General features: G+C 40.3%; 1 protein-coding gene across 1 annotated transcript in view; it reads left to right on the forward strand.

The window, feature by feature from the left end:
• The first annotated feature begins 376 nt into the window (after positions 1 to 376).
• Positions 377 to 17,748, forward strand: part of OTOG (otogelin) — a 91,842-nt gene continuing 74,470 nt past the window's right edge. Inside the window, exons 1-14 of the mRNA XM_050975216.1 lie at positions 377 to 428; positions 545 to 605; positions 705 to 759; positions 1,936 to 2,026; positions 9,309 to 9,401; positions 9,623 to 9,777; positions 10,167 to 10,285; positions 10,657 to 10,862; positions 12,479 to 12,609; positions 13,452 to 13,558; positions 14,471 to 14,580; positions 15,370 to 15,495; positions 16,659 to 16,767; positions 17,562 to 17,608. Of these exons, the coding sequence (XP_050831173.1) occupies positions 377 to 428; positions 545 to 605; positions 705 to 759; positions 1,936 to 2,026; positions 9,309 to 9,401; positions 9,623 to 9,777; positions 10,167 to 10,285; positions 10,657 to 10,862; positions 12,479 to 12,609; positions 13,452 to 13,558; positions 14,471 to 14,580; positions 15,370 to 15,495; positions 16,659 to 16,767; positions 17,562 to 17,608 (1,462 nt within the window). The remainder of the gene's footprint in view (positions 429 to 544; positions 606 to 704; positions 760 to 1,935; positions 2,027 to 9,308; positions 9,402 to 9,622; positions 9,778 to 10,166; positions 10,286 to 10,656; positions 10,863 to 12,478; positions 12,610 to 13,451; positions 13,559 to 14,470; positions 14,581 to 15,369; positions 15,496 to 16,658; positions 16,768 to 17,561; positions 17,609 to 17,748) is intronic.

Below are 17,748 nucleotides of genomic sequence, written 5' to 3' on the forward strand. Positions count from 1 at the left end.
GGGGCCGCGCTCGGTCCGTGCCCATCCGCAGGAGCTGCGGGAGCAGCCCCGCTCCGCTGGCCGCGCAGTGGGCGCTTGGAGCGGCGGTCCCGGCTGCTGCTACCGAGACACCGGCACTCGAACCTCCCAAAACCGCCGAGGGCGGACAAATGGAAGCGAATGTGTGGAGGCAGCGAGGTTAGCGCCGGGCACGGCCAGGGCAGGAGCGACGATAGCGGGGCCCGAGGGCGGTGTCCGGGGTGGGTGCCGGGGCAGGGCCGGGCCGGGGGCGGGGGCGGGCGGCCGATAAACCCCTAGGGCGCCCCGCCCGGGAGGGCGGGATGAGCTCGGGGCGCAGGTAGCGGCCGGAGCTCCGCGGGAAACCGCTGTTGCTCGCATGGAGACCCGGCTCCTCCTCGGGGCGCTGCTGTGCGCTTGGCTGTCCTCAGGTGAGTGTCCCGCCGGCCGAGGTACGGCATGGCATGGCACGGCACGGCACGGCACGGCACGGGAGGGCGGACAGGGCAGTCCTGGCCATCGCTAACCTGCCGCCCTTGCCTTCCAGCCCTGTCTCCGTGGAGTGTCCGGGCACAGCTCCCGGCCGACGGGGACCAGCCGCTCCCCAGGTAAGAACCGGCCGGGGCACAGCGGGGTCTTTGCGGGCTGGGTGGGTGCCTGCGCTGCCATCCAAGTCGAGCCAACCGTGCTCTTTTCTCCCCCCTCAGCCGAGGCAGCACGGCGGGAGCCCGGAGCGGGGGCGGCCTCGCCGCGGCGGTGCAGGTGAGGATGCGGGCCGGGCTGAGGAGCGGCGGGCGGGCACCGCGGCACCTCACTGGGGACACTGGGCCACTGGGATGTGCAGCTTCCCGCCAGGCAGGCCCCAGAAAGAGAGCATCCACCACACTGCATCCAGGGCACATGGGGCTGATGAGTTCAGGTGGTGCCAGGCTCCCAGTGCCGCTGCCCGGGGAGATCCCTCTGAGGGGGCTGGCGGTGCGGGACAGAGGGTTGCGTGTTCTGGTTGTCATCAGGATAATGTGCACCTCAGTAACATATCTGTGCATTGCTGTGATACCATCCGTATTTTGAGTGGCTGTTCTACCCTTGGTAATTCTTCAGGACTTGCTCTCGAATGTATATTTTATCCCAGCCGGGAGGACTGTCAATCCCGAATGGAAGATTAGTGTTAAAAGAGCGAGGAAAAGTTGTGTGATTGTATCTAGAGCTTTAGCTAGTTCAAGAAGTTACGTGCTATACAAAGCATCCTTGCTCGAGGAAAAACTGAGGTCAACAATTGCTTTGTTGACCTCAGCTTTTGTGGGAGCCTTTTTGCTTCTCGGTAGAGGTAAACGAGCTGGCAGTATGGGGTCACTACAGCTCAGCACTCAGGTTTTTGGATGTGGTTTGTCTTGGCAACTCGACTGTGTCACTCATGGCACGTTGCTGAAATGTAATTAGGCTGTGTGGTTCCTGCTCCCTTGTTCGAGAGTGGGAAAAGGAAGGATTGCTTTGTAGTCCTTGTTGGTGGCTCCTCAGGGAGTCACCTTTCTCTCTGCTTTCTCCCTGCTCTTTCTGGGAAAAGCTCAGCAAAGAAAAAAAGTCACATAACTGCAAACAGGTAACCAAATCAACTACCAATAACAGTGAATGCTCCTGGATTTAGGTTCTCCCACCAAGAATACAAGATATAGTAATAAACTTTTTTTTGTTTTGTTCCGGGCTATCCTACTGAGCAGAAATCTTCAGTAAGGAGTATGTTTAGGAGGAAGGAAGAAGAAAAAACATTGGAATCTTGAGTAAAGTATACTTTTTACTTTATGATGGTGTTTTTTGAGAACTTTATAGAAAGCCAATGCAAAGCAATGATCTTACTAAAAATGGTGTATTTATTGACAGACTGAAGAGATTTTGAGGTGTCTTGTTTATAGCTGCTGATTTCTTTGTTCTTTCTGAAAGGAGTCTGGAATGGCAGTTTATAACACTTCACCTACAGCAATGTCCTTGTCTTGGAACAGGAGAATTCACAGTATGAAATGTGGACCACCCAGTAAGTTATTTATGTTCCTACATAAAGTGACTTCTCTTTTCCCTTATTTTCTGCATTGTTTAATCATTGCTAGGAAGAAAAAAAATTCCTAAAATAGCTAATACAGGTCTTAATGATGATGAGGCTTTACCTTGTTTGATTTCAAAGGTTCACAGGAGCATGGAAATTTGTCATGCAGTTTCACTTGGCTTTAAGTTTACACCTGGTTCTGGTTTAATAATTTGAAAGACTGTTCCTAACTGTAGGTTTTGTAATAATGAGCTTTCAGAAAGGAAGTCTTCTCTTATAGTGGTGTGCCTAAAAATGTGGATTGATGTTCAGACACCAGTAAATTGCACGTCCTGTATCTGTTTTGTGCTTGGAACTTGTTTGTTTGTTTTTGCAACCTGCAGATGCTGTTTGCGTGTACCATCTATGAGTTATCAGGATAAGGTCCTTTTGGCCACCAGCTTGCAGTGGTGGGCATTTGCTGGCAGGATGTGCATCTTTGGGTTTTTGTTTAATCTTATTTTCAGATGTGAAGTGGGCAGGCTTAAAATACCTTTGCTGAGGGGTAAAGATTTTCTGTGTTAACCCTGAGAAGGGTCTGTGTCATGCTTGTCTTGTACAAAGGAGAAGAATGAGGCAAAATAACTCAGAGTAATTTTAGTTAGTTCTGCAAACCCTCTAGTTTCTTTGTAGTCAGCCTGATTGCATTGCATGTGGGACCTACCTTATATGAGTAGTCTCAATTTGCATCCCATAGCTTTACAGCCCCAAAGGCAAGATGTAATTTGGAATGGACTCATAAATTGTGACTAGGGTTGTGTCATCTCCAAAAGCTTTTAATGTTTTCAGTATGCACTGTTTTCAGAAGCTTCTGGGAAGTGTGTAGCTGAACGTAGAGGGATGATGCAAGAGTTTAGGGTAGCATATTATTGTTCAAATAAAAAATATTACCTATGAATATCTCTCCGGTATGTGAAAAACATCATAGGTATTGTGTGATAAAATTGCTTCAGAAACCTAGAACTCTATACTGTTAAAACTTCCTCTGTTTTTGAGGCTTGCACCATGTTATTGACCAAGAAGTTGTTATGCTTTTTTACTTAATACTAATAAAGCAGCTGACAAAGAGAAGATATGCAGAGCATGCTGAGGAATTTGTTGTCATAATAATTGTTTGTTTCCCTGGGTTTAGTCTTTGCCTAGTGAAAATTTCTTTAATTTGAAGCAAAAATGCAACCTGGTTCTGGTCTGGAAAAAAGCTTCTAAGATATTTTACTGTTCAAGTGTGCAATAAAACTATGCACATAAATGCTTTTCAAGACTTCTATTAAAGAGCTTTTGTCAAGGGTTTATGTGCAAGTTTACTGCTTCTTAAATAGCCCTAATTTTTAGAAATGGAAGAAGAAATGTGAAGCTAGGAAGAATAAAATATTTACAGATGTCTCCTGCTAACTCTTCACATGGCTGAGCTTCCAGAGGAGAATGCAGTTATAATGGCAAGAATTAGGGCTTATTGCTCCCTGTAGATGTAACAGTATAAAGTTTTTGTTTTCTTTCTGATTTGCCCTTCTGTGAGGCAAAACTATTCAGTGTGGGTTTTCCATTTCTGATCTATTTGTTTTGCAAAGGCTATACTGATGAACACACACCTTAAAAATTATCAATGAATGCCCATACTTGAAGGCAAATAAAATCAGCATTATTAAACTCTTTTAAACAGGGGTATGCATAGGCTTGGAAGTTTCCTTTTAAAATCACAGTAAAGTGTGTGGCAAATGGAGTCTATTGTCTGTGTGTGAAAGATGTATTAAAAAACGAAACAAAAGAATAACCTGATCAGTTTTGTGCAGTGCTCCTACTGCTTAGAATGATAGTCTTCCTTTTGGTCTCTCCAATTTAAAGAGAGATGCAAGCTGTGATAACTCTGTCCATGGAGTGAGATTTACAAACATCTGGGGATATATGAAATAATATACCTTCTTTGTTTACAAACCTGAACAAATGGAAACCCAAATCAATGACAAAAAACCCCAAACCAAAACAGCAAGGTAGGCTGTCAGCTGCTTTCTCTATTTAAGAAATGTCTCTAAGAAAATTATTCTTTGAAATACTTGTAGGACTGTGATTATAATGAAATTATATTGCACTGTGATTATAATGAAGTTATATTGCAGTCAATTCTTCCTGCAATAACTGTTTTTCTTGCATTCTGTAACTCTATAAGAATAAATCAATGTGCTTTATGTGGAATGAGTGCGTGACTTTTGCCATAAGATCTCTTTGCCTTTGTGTTGTAATAGTCAATTGAAAGCATTTCAGAAAGTGATGTTGTGTCTTATCTGTCAGAAGAACAAAAAATTTGCTTTAGCACAAGCAGATGCCAAGAGAAGAGTTCTGTGTTATTTTCTTGTAGCCAGGGAACATAGGACTTGAAAAGTGTATCAGAGTAATTGAAGTTAACATGTAGTTTATGTAGCTGTTCAACTGTTAACTTCCTTCCACACAAATCTTATTCATGCAAAAGTTAAAAAATAACAAACAATTATTATTATTTTTTTAAAAGCCCTAAGCCTCAAACAGGAAACTCCTGAGCTAGAGCATATTAAGAACCTGGAGCAGGCAAACCAAATTATTTCTGGAAGTATTCGGGTTACTGCTGAGACTTTCTAACATTCTAAACACTAAAAATTTTTTTGTGTTGAAATGTTGTAGCAGGCACAAGTCATGGAGGTCACAGGAGATGTTTATCCCTTACAATGTGTGCTTGAAAACTGATTTCAGATGTACCAGAACAGAAAATATGCAACTAACTGGAAGGCCCTTCTTAAAATTGAAGGGCTAAAGTCTCATTCACCCCAGAATCCTGAATTTTATATCCTGTAAAACTGCATCCTGCTGAAACCTGTGTGCCAGGGAAAACCTGTGCCACTGCAGGCAGGTGCTCTCAAAGATTGTGAAGTTGAAGGGTAAAAAAGAATGCAGGAAATATTTGTTGTATTAATTCTCCCACAGCTGAAAGAGCACCTGAAAACTTGCACCTAGAGAAATGTGCAGTGGAAATTATACAGTTACAAAATACAGAATTTCAAGGCAGTTGATCACAAAAATTTAAATATTACATTTTAAGCTCATGTTCTACTATTTTATGTGTTTCTCTAGATCTAATTTGGGTTTCTTGCAAATTCTTATCCTGATCTACTTTGCTTTTGCACCTTTCCATTCAAGAATAAAATTTGTTGATTTTTAAATAATTGGTTATTATAGTACTGTCATAGCCTTCAGACTCTTCAACTGAACTACTCTTCAAATCTTGCATAGCTACTTTAAAAATGTGGAATTTTTAAAGAATTCTGAAAAATATATTTCCTTTCTATTTCTGTCAATGACCTGGAATTTCTAAAGCTCCTTGGGCCAAAGCTGATATCTAGGCAGAATCATAAGAACTGAAGGCATGGGCTGAATCCTGTATCTGTCTTGCTTCAGCAAAACTTTCACTTTCAGATTTCTACTTTAATCTTTCATATTTAAACTTTTCTGTCCAAGTGAATCTAGTAATGAATACCCTAGAAGTAAACCTGTGTCCACCATTTTGCATTAAGCTATTTTTTTTCATGCTGTATCTTAAGTAGTAGAAAAAATGGTAGCACTAGGAAGTGCTAAATGTTTTACAGAAAAATACTCACAGGATGCTAAACATCAGGCACAAATCTTCAAGAATTAGTAGTGTGCTGGTGACAGTGGTGTGTAACTGTGAGGTCAGACCTGAGCTCAAGAATTTGTATTCATGTGATAGCGAAAGCAAAAATTAAGTGATTCAAAACTGATGTTTTCCCAAATGAAAGTGAAAAAAACCTTTATCTTAGGGGTCTCTTTGATTTAGCATCTTATCTTTTGTGTGGAGTACATAGAGAAGGTTTCTTTGCAGTTACCTCCCTGTGCTCCAAGAGGAGAGTATTTCTTTAGTGACTCTATCTCACTTCATGCTGAAGGGCTCCACAGTATCTAAATTACTTATTTTTTCCCTAATGAGCATGTTGGATCAGAGGACCAAACCATGGATGACCAAGTCAGGACACAGAGTTCAACTGGAACTGAAATAAATTCAAGAGTTTTTAAGTATTCATTGAAGAAGAAGTAATGTAAGAAAGCAGATAGAGCTAAGTGTGCCCCATATCAGAGATGCAAAGCCACAAAATACATTGCATCAATAATAATATTTCAAGATAAATATTATGTATTTTGGTGAAGAGGCAAGATGCCTTGAACAGCTATCATGATGCTGCTAGGGAATGTCTCTGTGTGGAGCTGGGGCACTGCTCTGCAGAACTCCTTGCAGTGATGTGGGCTGGGTTACAGTCACACTTTTTCAAAGGCTCTGGTAAATAATGGACTCAAGGTTCTGCTGCTGCTGCTCACAGAAGAATTTAAAAGTGGGATGAACTGAAAAGGAGGCCCATGTGCTCAAGGGACTGAAATAACCCTTCCCATGGGGCTGCAGCCTAGTCAGGAATTACAGGGGGTTGGAGTATTTCAGCTGAGAACAGCAGAGAAGACTTCAGACCTGTGTTAGAAGATGATCCCAAGACTTCATTTATTTGATCAAGAAGGAATTTGAGGCTGCTTGCTTTATCCCAGCAGTGGTGGAATTATCAGGGTGCTCTGCAGGTTCTAGTGGCAGCACTGGTTAGAAATGTCATTATTACTTAGGTCAGACAAATCATGCCACTTAGGCCTACTGTTTTCTGCTAGAAAATTCTCACCAGTTTTCAGTTTCAGATTCCAGCCCAGTGCACTCAACTGGCATAATGTCAAAGGGGAAAGAGGAGCTGAGGAGTTTTTAATAGGTGTTGCTTTCAGGTTAATAGAGGACAAAATATTCTTCTTTAAGTCTTCCTGATTTTAACTTTCTGTTAGTCTTGATGTCTTTTCCCTTTCTTCAAGTATGAAAATCTTTCTCATGTTTCTAGGGGAGAGATAAACTTTTGATGTGGTCATTTGGGTTGGCTTGTTTGGAGAGCTCACATTCCTTTAATGACAAAGATGAGAATGAACCCCTTGTTACAGGATATTTATTCTGAATACCTTAGGAAGTATTTCTGTGTTAATGGATCAGAATGGGGTGGTTAAAGGAGGGCACATTTACAGTGGTAGGAGCACTAAATGTGATCTGAAACAATGCTGCTTTCCTCATTACCTGCTTAGTGATAACTGATGTTTGCACACACAGGTGCTCTATGCAGTGTAAGGAAAGACACTTAACCATGATGTAAAAAGGGATATAAACAAATACAGCAGCTGAGATCATGGTATTTTCTTAGAATCATACACACACAGACAAAAGAGATCTTCGTGTAGAAGAAAATGCTTGTGATTGAGTCATTTGATTTTTTTGATTCAGGTTTGGCTAACACCCTTTCTCTCTAAAAGAGAGCCAGGGAGATCCTTCCCAGTGACAGCAAGGGTCCCCAGGTCAGCTGACTGTTTGCACAATCTGAACAAACATGTCTTGGAGCAGGTTACCTGAGCCATGCTCAGAGTGGAATCATTCAACCTGAAACATCAAAAGGGGGCTAACTTCCTCTACAGCTCAGAGGAACATGACTTGCAGCCTAATTGCACATTATTGTAACTGGGCAGGCAGCAGGGCACAATCTTAGAGAAGCAAAGAACAGAGCCCAGAGCTCTGGTTACACAGGTCTCACGACACTCAAGATGAAAGAGATCAATGTCTGCCTCTCCTGACAAGAGGAACAGGCTTTTGCATTATTGACAAGATTGGTCACTGTGAGCATGTAAATGAGATGGCTCAGTCAGGGTGAGTGGGGACCTTTCTGCACGGTGCTGGCATTATTTCTTACTGACCTGACACTGGCCAGGCAGGGAAAGGAGCAGGGTAGTTGGGCTAGCAGGCAAAGAAGCATTGCCTTTTACTTTATCTACCTGCCTTGTTCTTTTGAGCATGGCCTTTTTGTTTTCCCCTCCCTTATTTTTTTCTTTTTTTTTTTTTTTTGGTTGTAGGGTGTGAGACTGCTTGTTGAAAGCAAGGGAATCAAAATTAATTGTTTGGATATTTTGAAAGTCATCAGATAATTACTTAGTGTTTATAATGTGATTGCAAATGGAAATGGTAATGACTTGAAGTTGAAAGGGAGTGAGTTTAGATAAGATATTAATAAGAAATTATTTACTATACAGGTGGTGAGACATGAGAATAGGTTGCTCAGGAGTGTGGAAGCCCCATCCTTGGAAGTGTTCAAGGCCAGGTGGGATGGAGCTTTGAGAGACCTGGTCCTGGTTGGAACAAGATGATCTTTAAGGCCCCTTCCAACCCAAACCATTTTAGCATTATTTTTCAAGAATTATGCATTTGTAAAAATAAAGAAAAGAAGGCTGAACCTTCAGTTTGTACCTTCCTGAAATAGTTTCTTCTGAGCAACTTAAACTGCCTTCTGCAACCAAAGCAATCTCAGTTTGTGTTCTAAGTATCAAAACTCCTACAGTTGCATAATAGTAAATTAATAAAATTAAAATCCTTTCCTAAAAAACTTTTCAGGAGCAAATGCTAGCAAAATAAGTAAATGGATCACAGTTTAAAAAAAAGATTTAATCACAAAGTTTAAATTTAGTAACAGGAAACTTTGTTTCTGCTTGTGCATGTTTTTCTTTAGACTGAAAAATTTTGTGATGTTTTGATAGGGATCTTCACAGGGAAAATAGAAATTAAAAAAATACAAAACCAAACCAACACGTCCTTCCCCCAAGCCCAAACCCAGTACTGTCATTGAAAGTCAGGGATTTGTCTTTATGGCAAGTGCTTGTGGCTGGTGTACATGGAAGCTGTAAGATGGAAGGAGGGCAGGCAGGTAAAGATACACAGCTGGGATCAGAACATAAGCATCTGTAAGGTAACTTGCTCTCCTCCTGGCAGAGCTTACCCACAGGGTGTCACTTGTGTGTGCATGAAGGCTCTGGGCTTCTTTGTGGTGCAGTACTTGTTCACTTCCTCTAGTCACTGCTTAGGGGACTGAAAACATGTCAGACAAACAGATGTCACAGACATTTTGATTTGGCTTCTCCAAAGGTGCAATGGATTCATTAATCTGGCTGTGTAACTTGGGCTGGAGCCTTCACACTGTGTTTTATTTTTGTGGGCCTGGTTAGGTTCTCCAGGACACTTCATTGCTAAGCTAGCCACTCCTGCCATTCTCAGAGTTGTAGTCATTGAGAGAACTGGGTCCTAAGAAAGAAAACTCTCAGACTTTATTTTTGACATGCCTTGTTTTTTTCCACTCAGATTCCCTGGCATGTTTTAATGGAGGTGAGTGTGTGTACAGAGAGCTGTGCAACTGCAGTCGGTTTAATGCGACGGGGCCGCGATGCCAGACAGGTGTGTACAGAGAGAAATCTCACTCTTTCTGGGCTTGCACTCCTGCTCCCACACCTACCATCACTACTCTCTGCCTAAAGCTTCCCTTCTTGCAGTAGCATTCTCTCCCTCCTTTCTTTTATGTCCTTATATTTCGCAGCATGTTGCATGCACTGCCCCGTCTCGGCTCCTGTTGGTACCAAAAACCGGCGCTGTGTCTCAAGTGACTCTCCTTTTGTCAGTGTATAACACAGGTGCTGAGAGAGATCACATATGCAGGACCTGGGGCCAGTATCATTTTGAAACTTTTGATGGACTCTATTACTACTTTTCTGGGAAATCCTCGTATGCCCTTGTGAGGCACGCTGAATTAGATGAACAGAGCTTTTCCATACAGGTAGGGAATGGCACTTCTACCTTCTTTTGAGCTGTTGTTGAACATGCTAATTATGTATTTATTTTAGGAGATTAAAAATAGTAGGAGGCTGTAAAATGTAATCTAGATGTGATTGTAACATGATGTGGGCTGTGTGTTACCATAGCATAAGATGTAAACAGCTGGAACAAGACTGATGTGTGTCCTTCCAAAGCCTGCTTTGTTCACTCAAAGCTGTGAAAAGACCACTCTGTGACCATGGCCATGAAAACACTGCTCAGTTTTTTCCACAAGAGGGGGACCAAACTTCTTGTTCCCATGCTGAGTGCAGATTTGGGGGTATTAGTTCTGTTACATGTTTATTACAAAGAATTTGATTAAAATGTTGTTTCTGTGATTTTATTTGGCAGGTGAACAATGATCCTGAATGCCATTCTTCTCCTTATTCCTGCAAAAGATCCATTAGTTTATTCTTTTCTGGAGATGAGCAGATAAAGATGAGCAGTGAAGTCACCTATAAAGGATTTGGGTAATTGCAGTCATGTTTCTAATGCTGTAATAACACTGGAGTTAATACCATGGTACCATTTTGATAACAGAGATGTAAAGTTATTCCTTGGTAGGCTGAAAAAGCATCCAGACCACAGCTACAATAATTACTCTCCATTTATAGAGTAGTGTCTGAGAAAGGTGATACCTAAATTAGTGGTATCTAGAATTAAGTATAATCATTGGCATTCATGATTTTTGCTGTTATTTGCAAATTCATTGGTTTAGTGGGGTTATTTGATATTTATGTCAGGATTTTCAATTGTATGAGGAAAGCATCAGCAAGTAATTTACTTTTAATGGTTACATTTTTCAATGTAGTATTATTTTTGGTTCTGTGTGTCATTCCAGAGTAAAATTGCCTTTTGTTATTGGCAACTTGCATATCCAGAAACTGGCTGGATACTTCCTGGTCAGGCACCAGTATGCCTTTACCCTGGCTTGGGATGGTACATCTGCAGTGTACATCAAAATGGCACCAGAGTACCTGGGCAAAACCCAGGGGCTGTGTGGAAACAATAATGCTGTTCTGCAGGATGACCTGGAAACTAGTTATGGTGAGTATTTAAGATACTTCTTCTTGTGTAATATGGTGTTTTTTGATTTTTGGTGGGTTTTTTTTTTTTCTGGCGAAAGAAATGTTACTTTCTTAGTTTTCAGTTGTAATGCTGATTGAATTTAAGATGGGTGGCTTTTGAAATGGAAAATATTATATAGAAATACTTCTGCTAAATGATATTTAGTGAAGAGGAACAATTTCAGTGTAGGTGGGGATCTAGGGAGGAGGATGATCTTAAAGCTGTCATGCTCAATTACCTACTATGGTATTTGTACTTCAGTTTCCTGGCACCTGAAAGGTAAAATCTGTTTTTAGATGTTCACTGCCCTTTTAGAAATTTTGAGTCCTGTGGAAGCCTGAGGTATTGCAATTGGGAATGAGTTGATAATTAGTAAATCAAATTAATAAAAACTGTCAAATCCCGTTTGATCTGGCATTTCATATGTGCTGAAGCTTTGGGAAATAATCAGTGATCTTTCAATGTCAATTTCAGACACTTCCAAGAGGAATAAATAGTGAGAGCTTTCAATAAATAGTGAGTGAAGAGATCTATATAATGAGTAAGAAAAAAAAAAACAACCCAGGAGGAAAAGGCCAGATCCCTTGAAAAGTATCCTAAGTGAGGCCATAAAAGCTTCTGGAGGTGATTTCTTTGGGCTGTTTGACTGTTGGCCCCTCGTCTTGAGCCTGAGGGTATTTGTGTAGAGCACTCCCTCAAGGCTCAGAGTGGATGTGGTCTCCTCTGTTGCTCATGTGCTCCACTCAGTTTCAGAAGGCACCAGCCCTGCCCTGTTAACAGTCATTACCCCCACTAATGCTTTGCTCCCTTAATCAAGGGGTTTATACTGATGCCAAGATCAAGGGGTCATTTCCCTAGAGATTTTTCTCTCTCCTCTCATCTTTCTCAGGGTCTCCATCCCTTAAATCTGCATTTGTAGCACAAGGGAGTGAATTCACTGTGCATGAGCCTCATCCACCTGGCTTGAGGAGCAGTGGTAGTAAAGATGTGGCAAGATATACATTTGTGGGTAATCCAAGCAGTAATTAATGTCACCCCCTGCCCAAGGTTGATAATAATAATAATAATGACAGATGAGTTAGTTTAACCCTAGCATGGACATTTCTACTTAAATGAGAATCACACCCATATTTGGCTAGTTCAGACAATAATTTTGTACCATTGCAATGACCCAGGAATGCCTCATCTCTCTTGGATTTTGGACTCCCTCTTGGGAGCTCTATTATATAAAAGCAGCATAAACTGATGTATTATTTATTAATTTATTTAAGCTTTTTATTAAACCTTTTCTTTCCTTTATTCCATTGATGGATTAAGGTAGGCATGGTCCTTCTCCCTTAAATCCCTGCCTTGTGAATTTCTTGAGTAAGCTGCTTTCTGCCATCCAAAAGCCCACTTCTCTAGTTCCTTCTAAAACTGGTTTTTGTTTCTTGAAGGGACCAGATTGATTTCAGCTGATTCACTTAGCAGAAGGAAGGGTTGGGTGTTCTGTTCTGGGTGTGCTTTGATTATTGAAACGTTTCCCTGGGAAATGCTATAGAAACACTGTTGTTCTTTGAAGTCAGTGTGTGACTCTGTGTCTGTGTCTTGTTCAGGAAAACTGACAGATGATGTAACAGAATTCGTAGAGAGCTGGCAGGAAAATCCTCCACAAGGAGCACCTGACTGGGACAAATCGCTTCTCAGTGAGCCACCGTGCCTGACACAAAGCCATGAATCTCTGCAGGTTTGGGTCAACACAAAAGGATTATTTACAAAGCTGGTGATTCTAATTGGAGCAAGAATTTGACTTAATTTGAATTTTCAATGAATAATTTGGCAACTTTTAAAGCTTTGAAGGAGACAGGAAATATTTACATCTTTTTTGGGAGGGATTAATTAAAATGATTGTGGCAACAGGTCTTCCCTTGTCCTCTCATCACCCCACTGTCCCCCTTTTCTGCTGTATTTAATTATTGATCTCTTCAAATATTATTCTCTCTGCATAGCAGCCAACAGAACTGTTTGACCATGAAGCTGCATGAGTCCCAAGCTGTAAGATACAGGATTCTTCTAGAACTTATCCATAGGAAGGACAGAAAGAAGCAGGGAAGCAAAACCAGAGCATTATTTGCTCTGTCATTATTTGCCAGTGTCTAAAAAGAGAATTATTGTTGCTTTTTTTCCATGACTTTGAAGTAGCTTTTCCTTTTAATTAGTATTTTCAGGGTATAACCCTTAAATTAAAGTGCTTTGAAAATAAAGCTGGTGCCAGCTATGGTTTATTTCTCTTGCCTTTTACTGTGTAATTCAATTAAAATGAAGGCTTTTTTTCAGGTTGTCTTGGCTTAGTTGCAAAATTATCTGTGCCCTTTTTGGGCACTGCTATGACCTTGAATGAAAGATTCAATGTTATGGAAACTCTGACATGGAGAGCAATGTGTTGCTAAACTCTGCTTCTGTTTGGTGAGAGCAAAGTGCTTCCTCCACACAGCAGATGTCTATTCTGATTTCCCACAGCATTCTGTTTTATTCTGCTTATGTTTATTTTTGCAAACCTCATTACAACAGCTGTCTCTCTCATTTCAGAGGGCATATGCTCTGTGTAATATCCTGTTACATCCCCCATTTAAACAATGTCATGAGTATGTGAGTCCTCTTTCTTTTATGGCAAGCTGCACAAATGACCTCTGCATGTAAGTGAATGTTTTTGGCTACTCCCAAAGCTATTATAAAAAAAAACCCACGTTTCTTTTATCATAATAATTAATTATAAATGTCACATTAACTGATTTGTGACTTTCTCTGCATGTAAGTGTTTATCTAGCACTGTTCTGTTGTCTTGCTTTTCTCACTTGTTCTGGTTTTACCTCTGTGCAATGCTGTGGAGTTGTTCCTGGTTTCTTTGGTATAAGAAAGACTAACACAACTGGAAAACATCTGGGCCTGGATTTGATCAATCTCCCTTGAATGTGTCATCTGTTTTGATTCTGAGTATGCAACATCCCTAGGTGCTTTATGCCATTCCAAAGCCTTCTTACTATAATGAAAAGTCATAGTCAGGGGGTCAGTTTGGCTTCTGCAAAGTGAATGGTAATCCGTTGAAAAGAGGAATTTGATAACCATTTGACCTTATGCTGACATTTCCTAACCTGCTATAATCCTGGTCTGAGCAGCTTTGACTGGTTAAATTAAAAAAAAAAAAAGGCAGGTCAGAAGATAATTTCCATTTCCTGTACCCTGGTGGCTCAATGGTACATTTTACACTTCCTACTTGTGAGTTTTCTTCAGGATATTACTTCTGTAAAAAGTAAGACCTTTACTGAAGTCTCCTTATGCTGCTGTATTTGAGCCTTTGGTGGATTTATTCAGGAAAACAGTGTCAGGTCTCAAAATTAGTGATACTTATACTGATGGCCTTTCTTCAAGGGTGGCAGAAAGTTTTTATCCTTTTAAGACTTTTAACCTAGTCCAACAGCACAGAAGCTTAGAACACTGTTACAGTGGATTCAAACAGCAAGGCTGAATGCAGTGCAGGAGCATTAATGAGGTTGAGTGTGAGCTTGGATGGAGGTACAGAATAATGTGTCACCTTTTATTTGTGTAAGGTCAGCAGCTGATGATGCGACCTGGTGCCGAGCGCTCACGGAGTATGCCAGAGCCTGTGCCCAGGCAGGAAAGCCACTTCATGGATGGCGTGGGCACTTCCAGCAGTGTGGTAATGCCTGGGCTCCTCTACTCTGAAATGCTGCCTGCTCCTTTTACTTTGAAAAGGCTGCCCTTCACAGCTTCATTTCTTTGCCTTTCCCCAGTGTTGGGCTCGTATAGCTCTTAAAGAAGCCATTGAGTCAAACTCTTTTCAAGGCTACATAAATGCAATGGATTTTCTCTTTAATATGTGCAGCTTGTACCAATTTTTTTTAAAGCACTAAGCTTATTACAATGTGATTCTTTAGGGTGATTAACCATTTTTATTTTCATGGAGCTACTCTTTCAAATATTGCCAAAGTCTTCATGGCTTTGTGATATATAAAATGTGTGTCGCAAGTGTTAAAAATAAATTTAAATTGTACTTGCATAAGACTTCATCTTACAAATCACACAATGTGAGTTTGAAAGAAGATGTCCAATTTGGTTGCCTGCCTGGAACACAGGACCAAAACTGCTTTGTCATCTGTGGTGGAAGATTTCCACTGTGGTTCCAAAAAATCTCTGTTTATGGGTGCTCTGCTTCTGATGATGTTCTGAGAATCTAAATAGCTCTGCTGTGAGAAAGCATGATTTAAGATTATTCCTTCTTAGTGCACCTTTAATGGAGAGAATGTGAATATGTACCCATTCTCTGTGTGTTTGGAAAGCTATTGTTTTAGACAGTGTTTATCTAGAGAACAGGTACTCAACTGACATGCCAGAAAATAGATCCCTGAAAGGAGCATGTGCAGTCCATTGATGCCCTGTGACAGCAGCTCTACACATCTTCATTTCTCTGCCTGTTTCTGCATTTCAGTCATTACCTGTGCTGAACCCTTGACCTACAGTGAGTGCATCAACTGCTGCCCTGTTTCCTGTCACCAGCAATCCCAGTGCATTGGCAGTGAGCTTCACTGCATTGATGGCTGCTACTGCCCAGATGGTGAGTTCTGCTTCTCAGGTACACACCTGACTCCACACAGCATTCACCTTGTTCCTCCCCAGGTTTGCATCCCTCTGACCTGCCTAGATTAAAAGCAGGAGCCCTTTATAGACTGAGTGCCAGCAGTGTGGGTAGCTGACCTTGTTTTCCTTACTGACAGGAGCCTTTTCCTCCCTATAAAAAGTAGGAATAGGTTTCAGCTTAGATCCATATTCGAGCTGTAGAGCTACACAATTTCAGTGAAAAATGGGGTTTGCTCTGTTGTTGCAGGGCAGTCATCCTCCTGGTTGTGGTGGTTGCTGTTTGTTTCTTGTTGATTACAGGGAGGATTCTTTTGGTGGCTTGGGTTTATTTTTGGTTTTTTTTTTTCCTGGTTAGGGTGCTTAGAAAAGCTCAAAACCATGACATAAATAAAATTCATTCCTGTGGCCAGAAACTGAGGTTCTTAGGTTGTTGTATCCTTCTGACAAGTGAGGTATTTAGCAGTGGGGTCTGTAGCAAAACTTTGCCCTCATCACCAAAGTAGATGTTGGTATCCCATTTTCCCCTGGTTACTGGCTTCTGTTGAGTACAGAATTCTATCTGAAAGAAGACAGAGAAAGTTATGGATGGATCTTCAAGTCCTGCCCCTTATGTGTACCTTGATTATTTATAACTTTAATAATAGTTGTCATAAATTGTCTTTTATGGTTTGGTAAAGCCTTTTTTTTTCTGGTCCTCTGGTAAGAAAATAATAATAATTAGAGTAATAAGGAAAAAAAGGCAAAAAAAGCAGTAAAATGAAGACCATAGAGGCAAAGATTTGTAAATGTTTTAGAAAATAAGCCAAAGGTATTCAAAGCAGCATGGTCTGTATGTTTGGTTTGTTATTTTTTGTGTTGTTTTTTGTTTGTGGTTTCTTTTTCCTCTCACCCAGTTATTAAATATTTTTTTTTCACCATATTTACTGTATCTCAAGAAATTTAGTGACTTGATCCCTGTAATATAATTTATCTAATATAATTCAAATGCACTTCTTTTTGTGAAAATTACTAACAAATAGTCTAAGGATTTATTATCGTACAGAAATGGCCATTGGTGTTGTTTTGGAATATAATGGTTAGTGCTCTGTCAGCCATTGTCATGGATATTTCACTTTTTTCTTGTTAATTTATTTCTTCTAGGCTTAATTTATGAAAATGAATTGTGTGTCAAGCCTATGGACTGTCCTTGTGACTACCATGGAAGTTTCTTTGAAATGGGTTCAGTGGTTTATGAAGAATGTAATAACTGGTGAGTAATTTTTCCTACTGCATTGTGAACCAAATCCTTTAATGATCATAAGAAACAGCTTCTTCAAGGCCTATTTGTTAGAAATTGGATAAACTTGATAAATGCTCCCTGTTTCTTCATAAAAAATTGCCATTCCTTGTATGTTTTGCAGTTAAGAAAAAGATAAACTATTAAGCTATTAATGTGAAAGAAGAGAACATGAAAAATATTGCAGAGAATACTGTAATACTTAGTGCTGTTTTTCACTTTGGACTCTCCTTTAAAAATAAAAAGTATCTAGAATTCAAAATCTTAACAGGAAAACTGTACTGATTTTTTTCTCCTGTTTGTATTGTCTCACTTGGACATAAAGAGCCTAATGTGATTGTGACATTAAGCTGCTCTTTTGGAATTTAAAAGTCAATTTTAGGAATTGGAAAGAAAAATTTCTAGGAAGAGAAAGTGCCGTTTATTGGATCACCTTAACTGAAGAAAATGGATGAACTTGCAGATGAGCAACTTTTTCTTCCCCCCAACAATTCTTGTCTTTAAAAGTCATAAGAGTCAAATGACTTGTGCTTGTTCTTCTCAATATTATTAATATATTATTAATCCTTAACTTTTCTAATGGTTATTAAAAGTTAAAAAGAAATGATAGTGACACTGGGTGCATGGATGAAATTTCACATGACCATGTCCTCATGACAAGCTCATCCCATAGAGAAGGAATGCAGGAAGAACAACTGAGGGACAGATGTGTATAATTCACAGAATAAAAGTATGAAAACTTTTATTTTATACTTTTTTGATTTCAGCACCTGCATTGGAGGAAAGTGGATCTGTACAAATTTTACATGTCCAGGTACGTTAAGGTCTCGAATGCTGTTTGATAAGTCCATTCTTACTTGAGTAAATATTACTTTTAGATGTTAATAGGATGTCTCATTATGTAATTTGCATTTTCATTTCAATCTACCCACTCAGTAGATTAAATATTAAAAT

Source organism: Serinus canaria, chromosome 5, assembly GCF_022539315.1.
Source record: "Serinus canaria isolate serCan28SL12 chromosome 5, serCan2020, whole genome shotgun sequence".
In the NCBI taxonomy this organism is placed as follows: Eukaryota; Metazoa; Chordata; class Aves; order Passeriformes; family Fringillidae; genus Serinus; species Serinus canaria.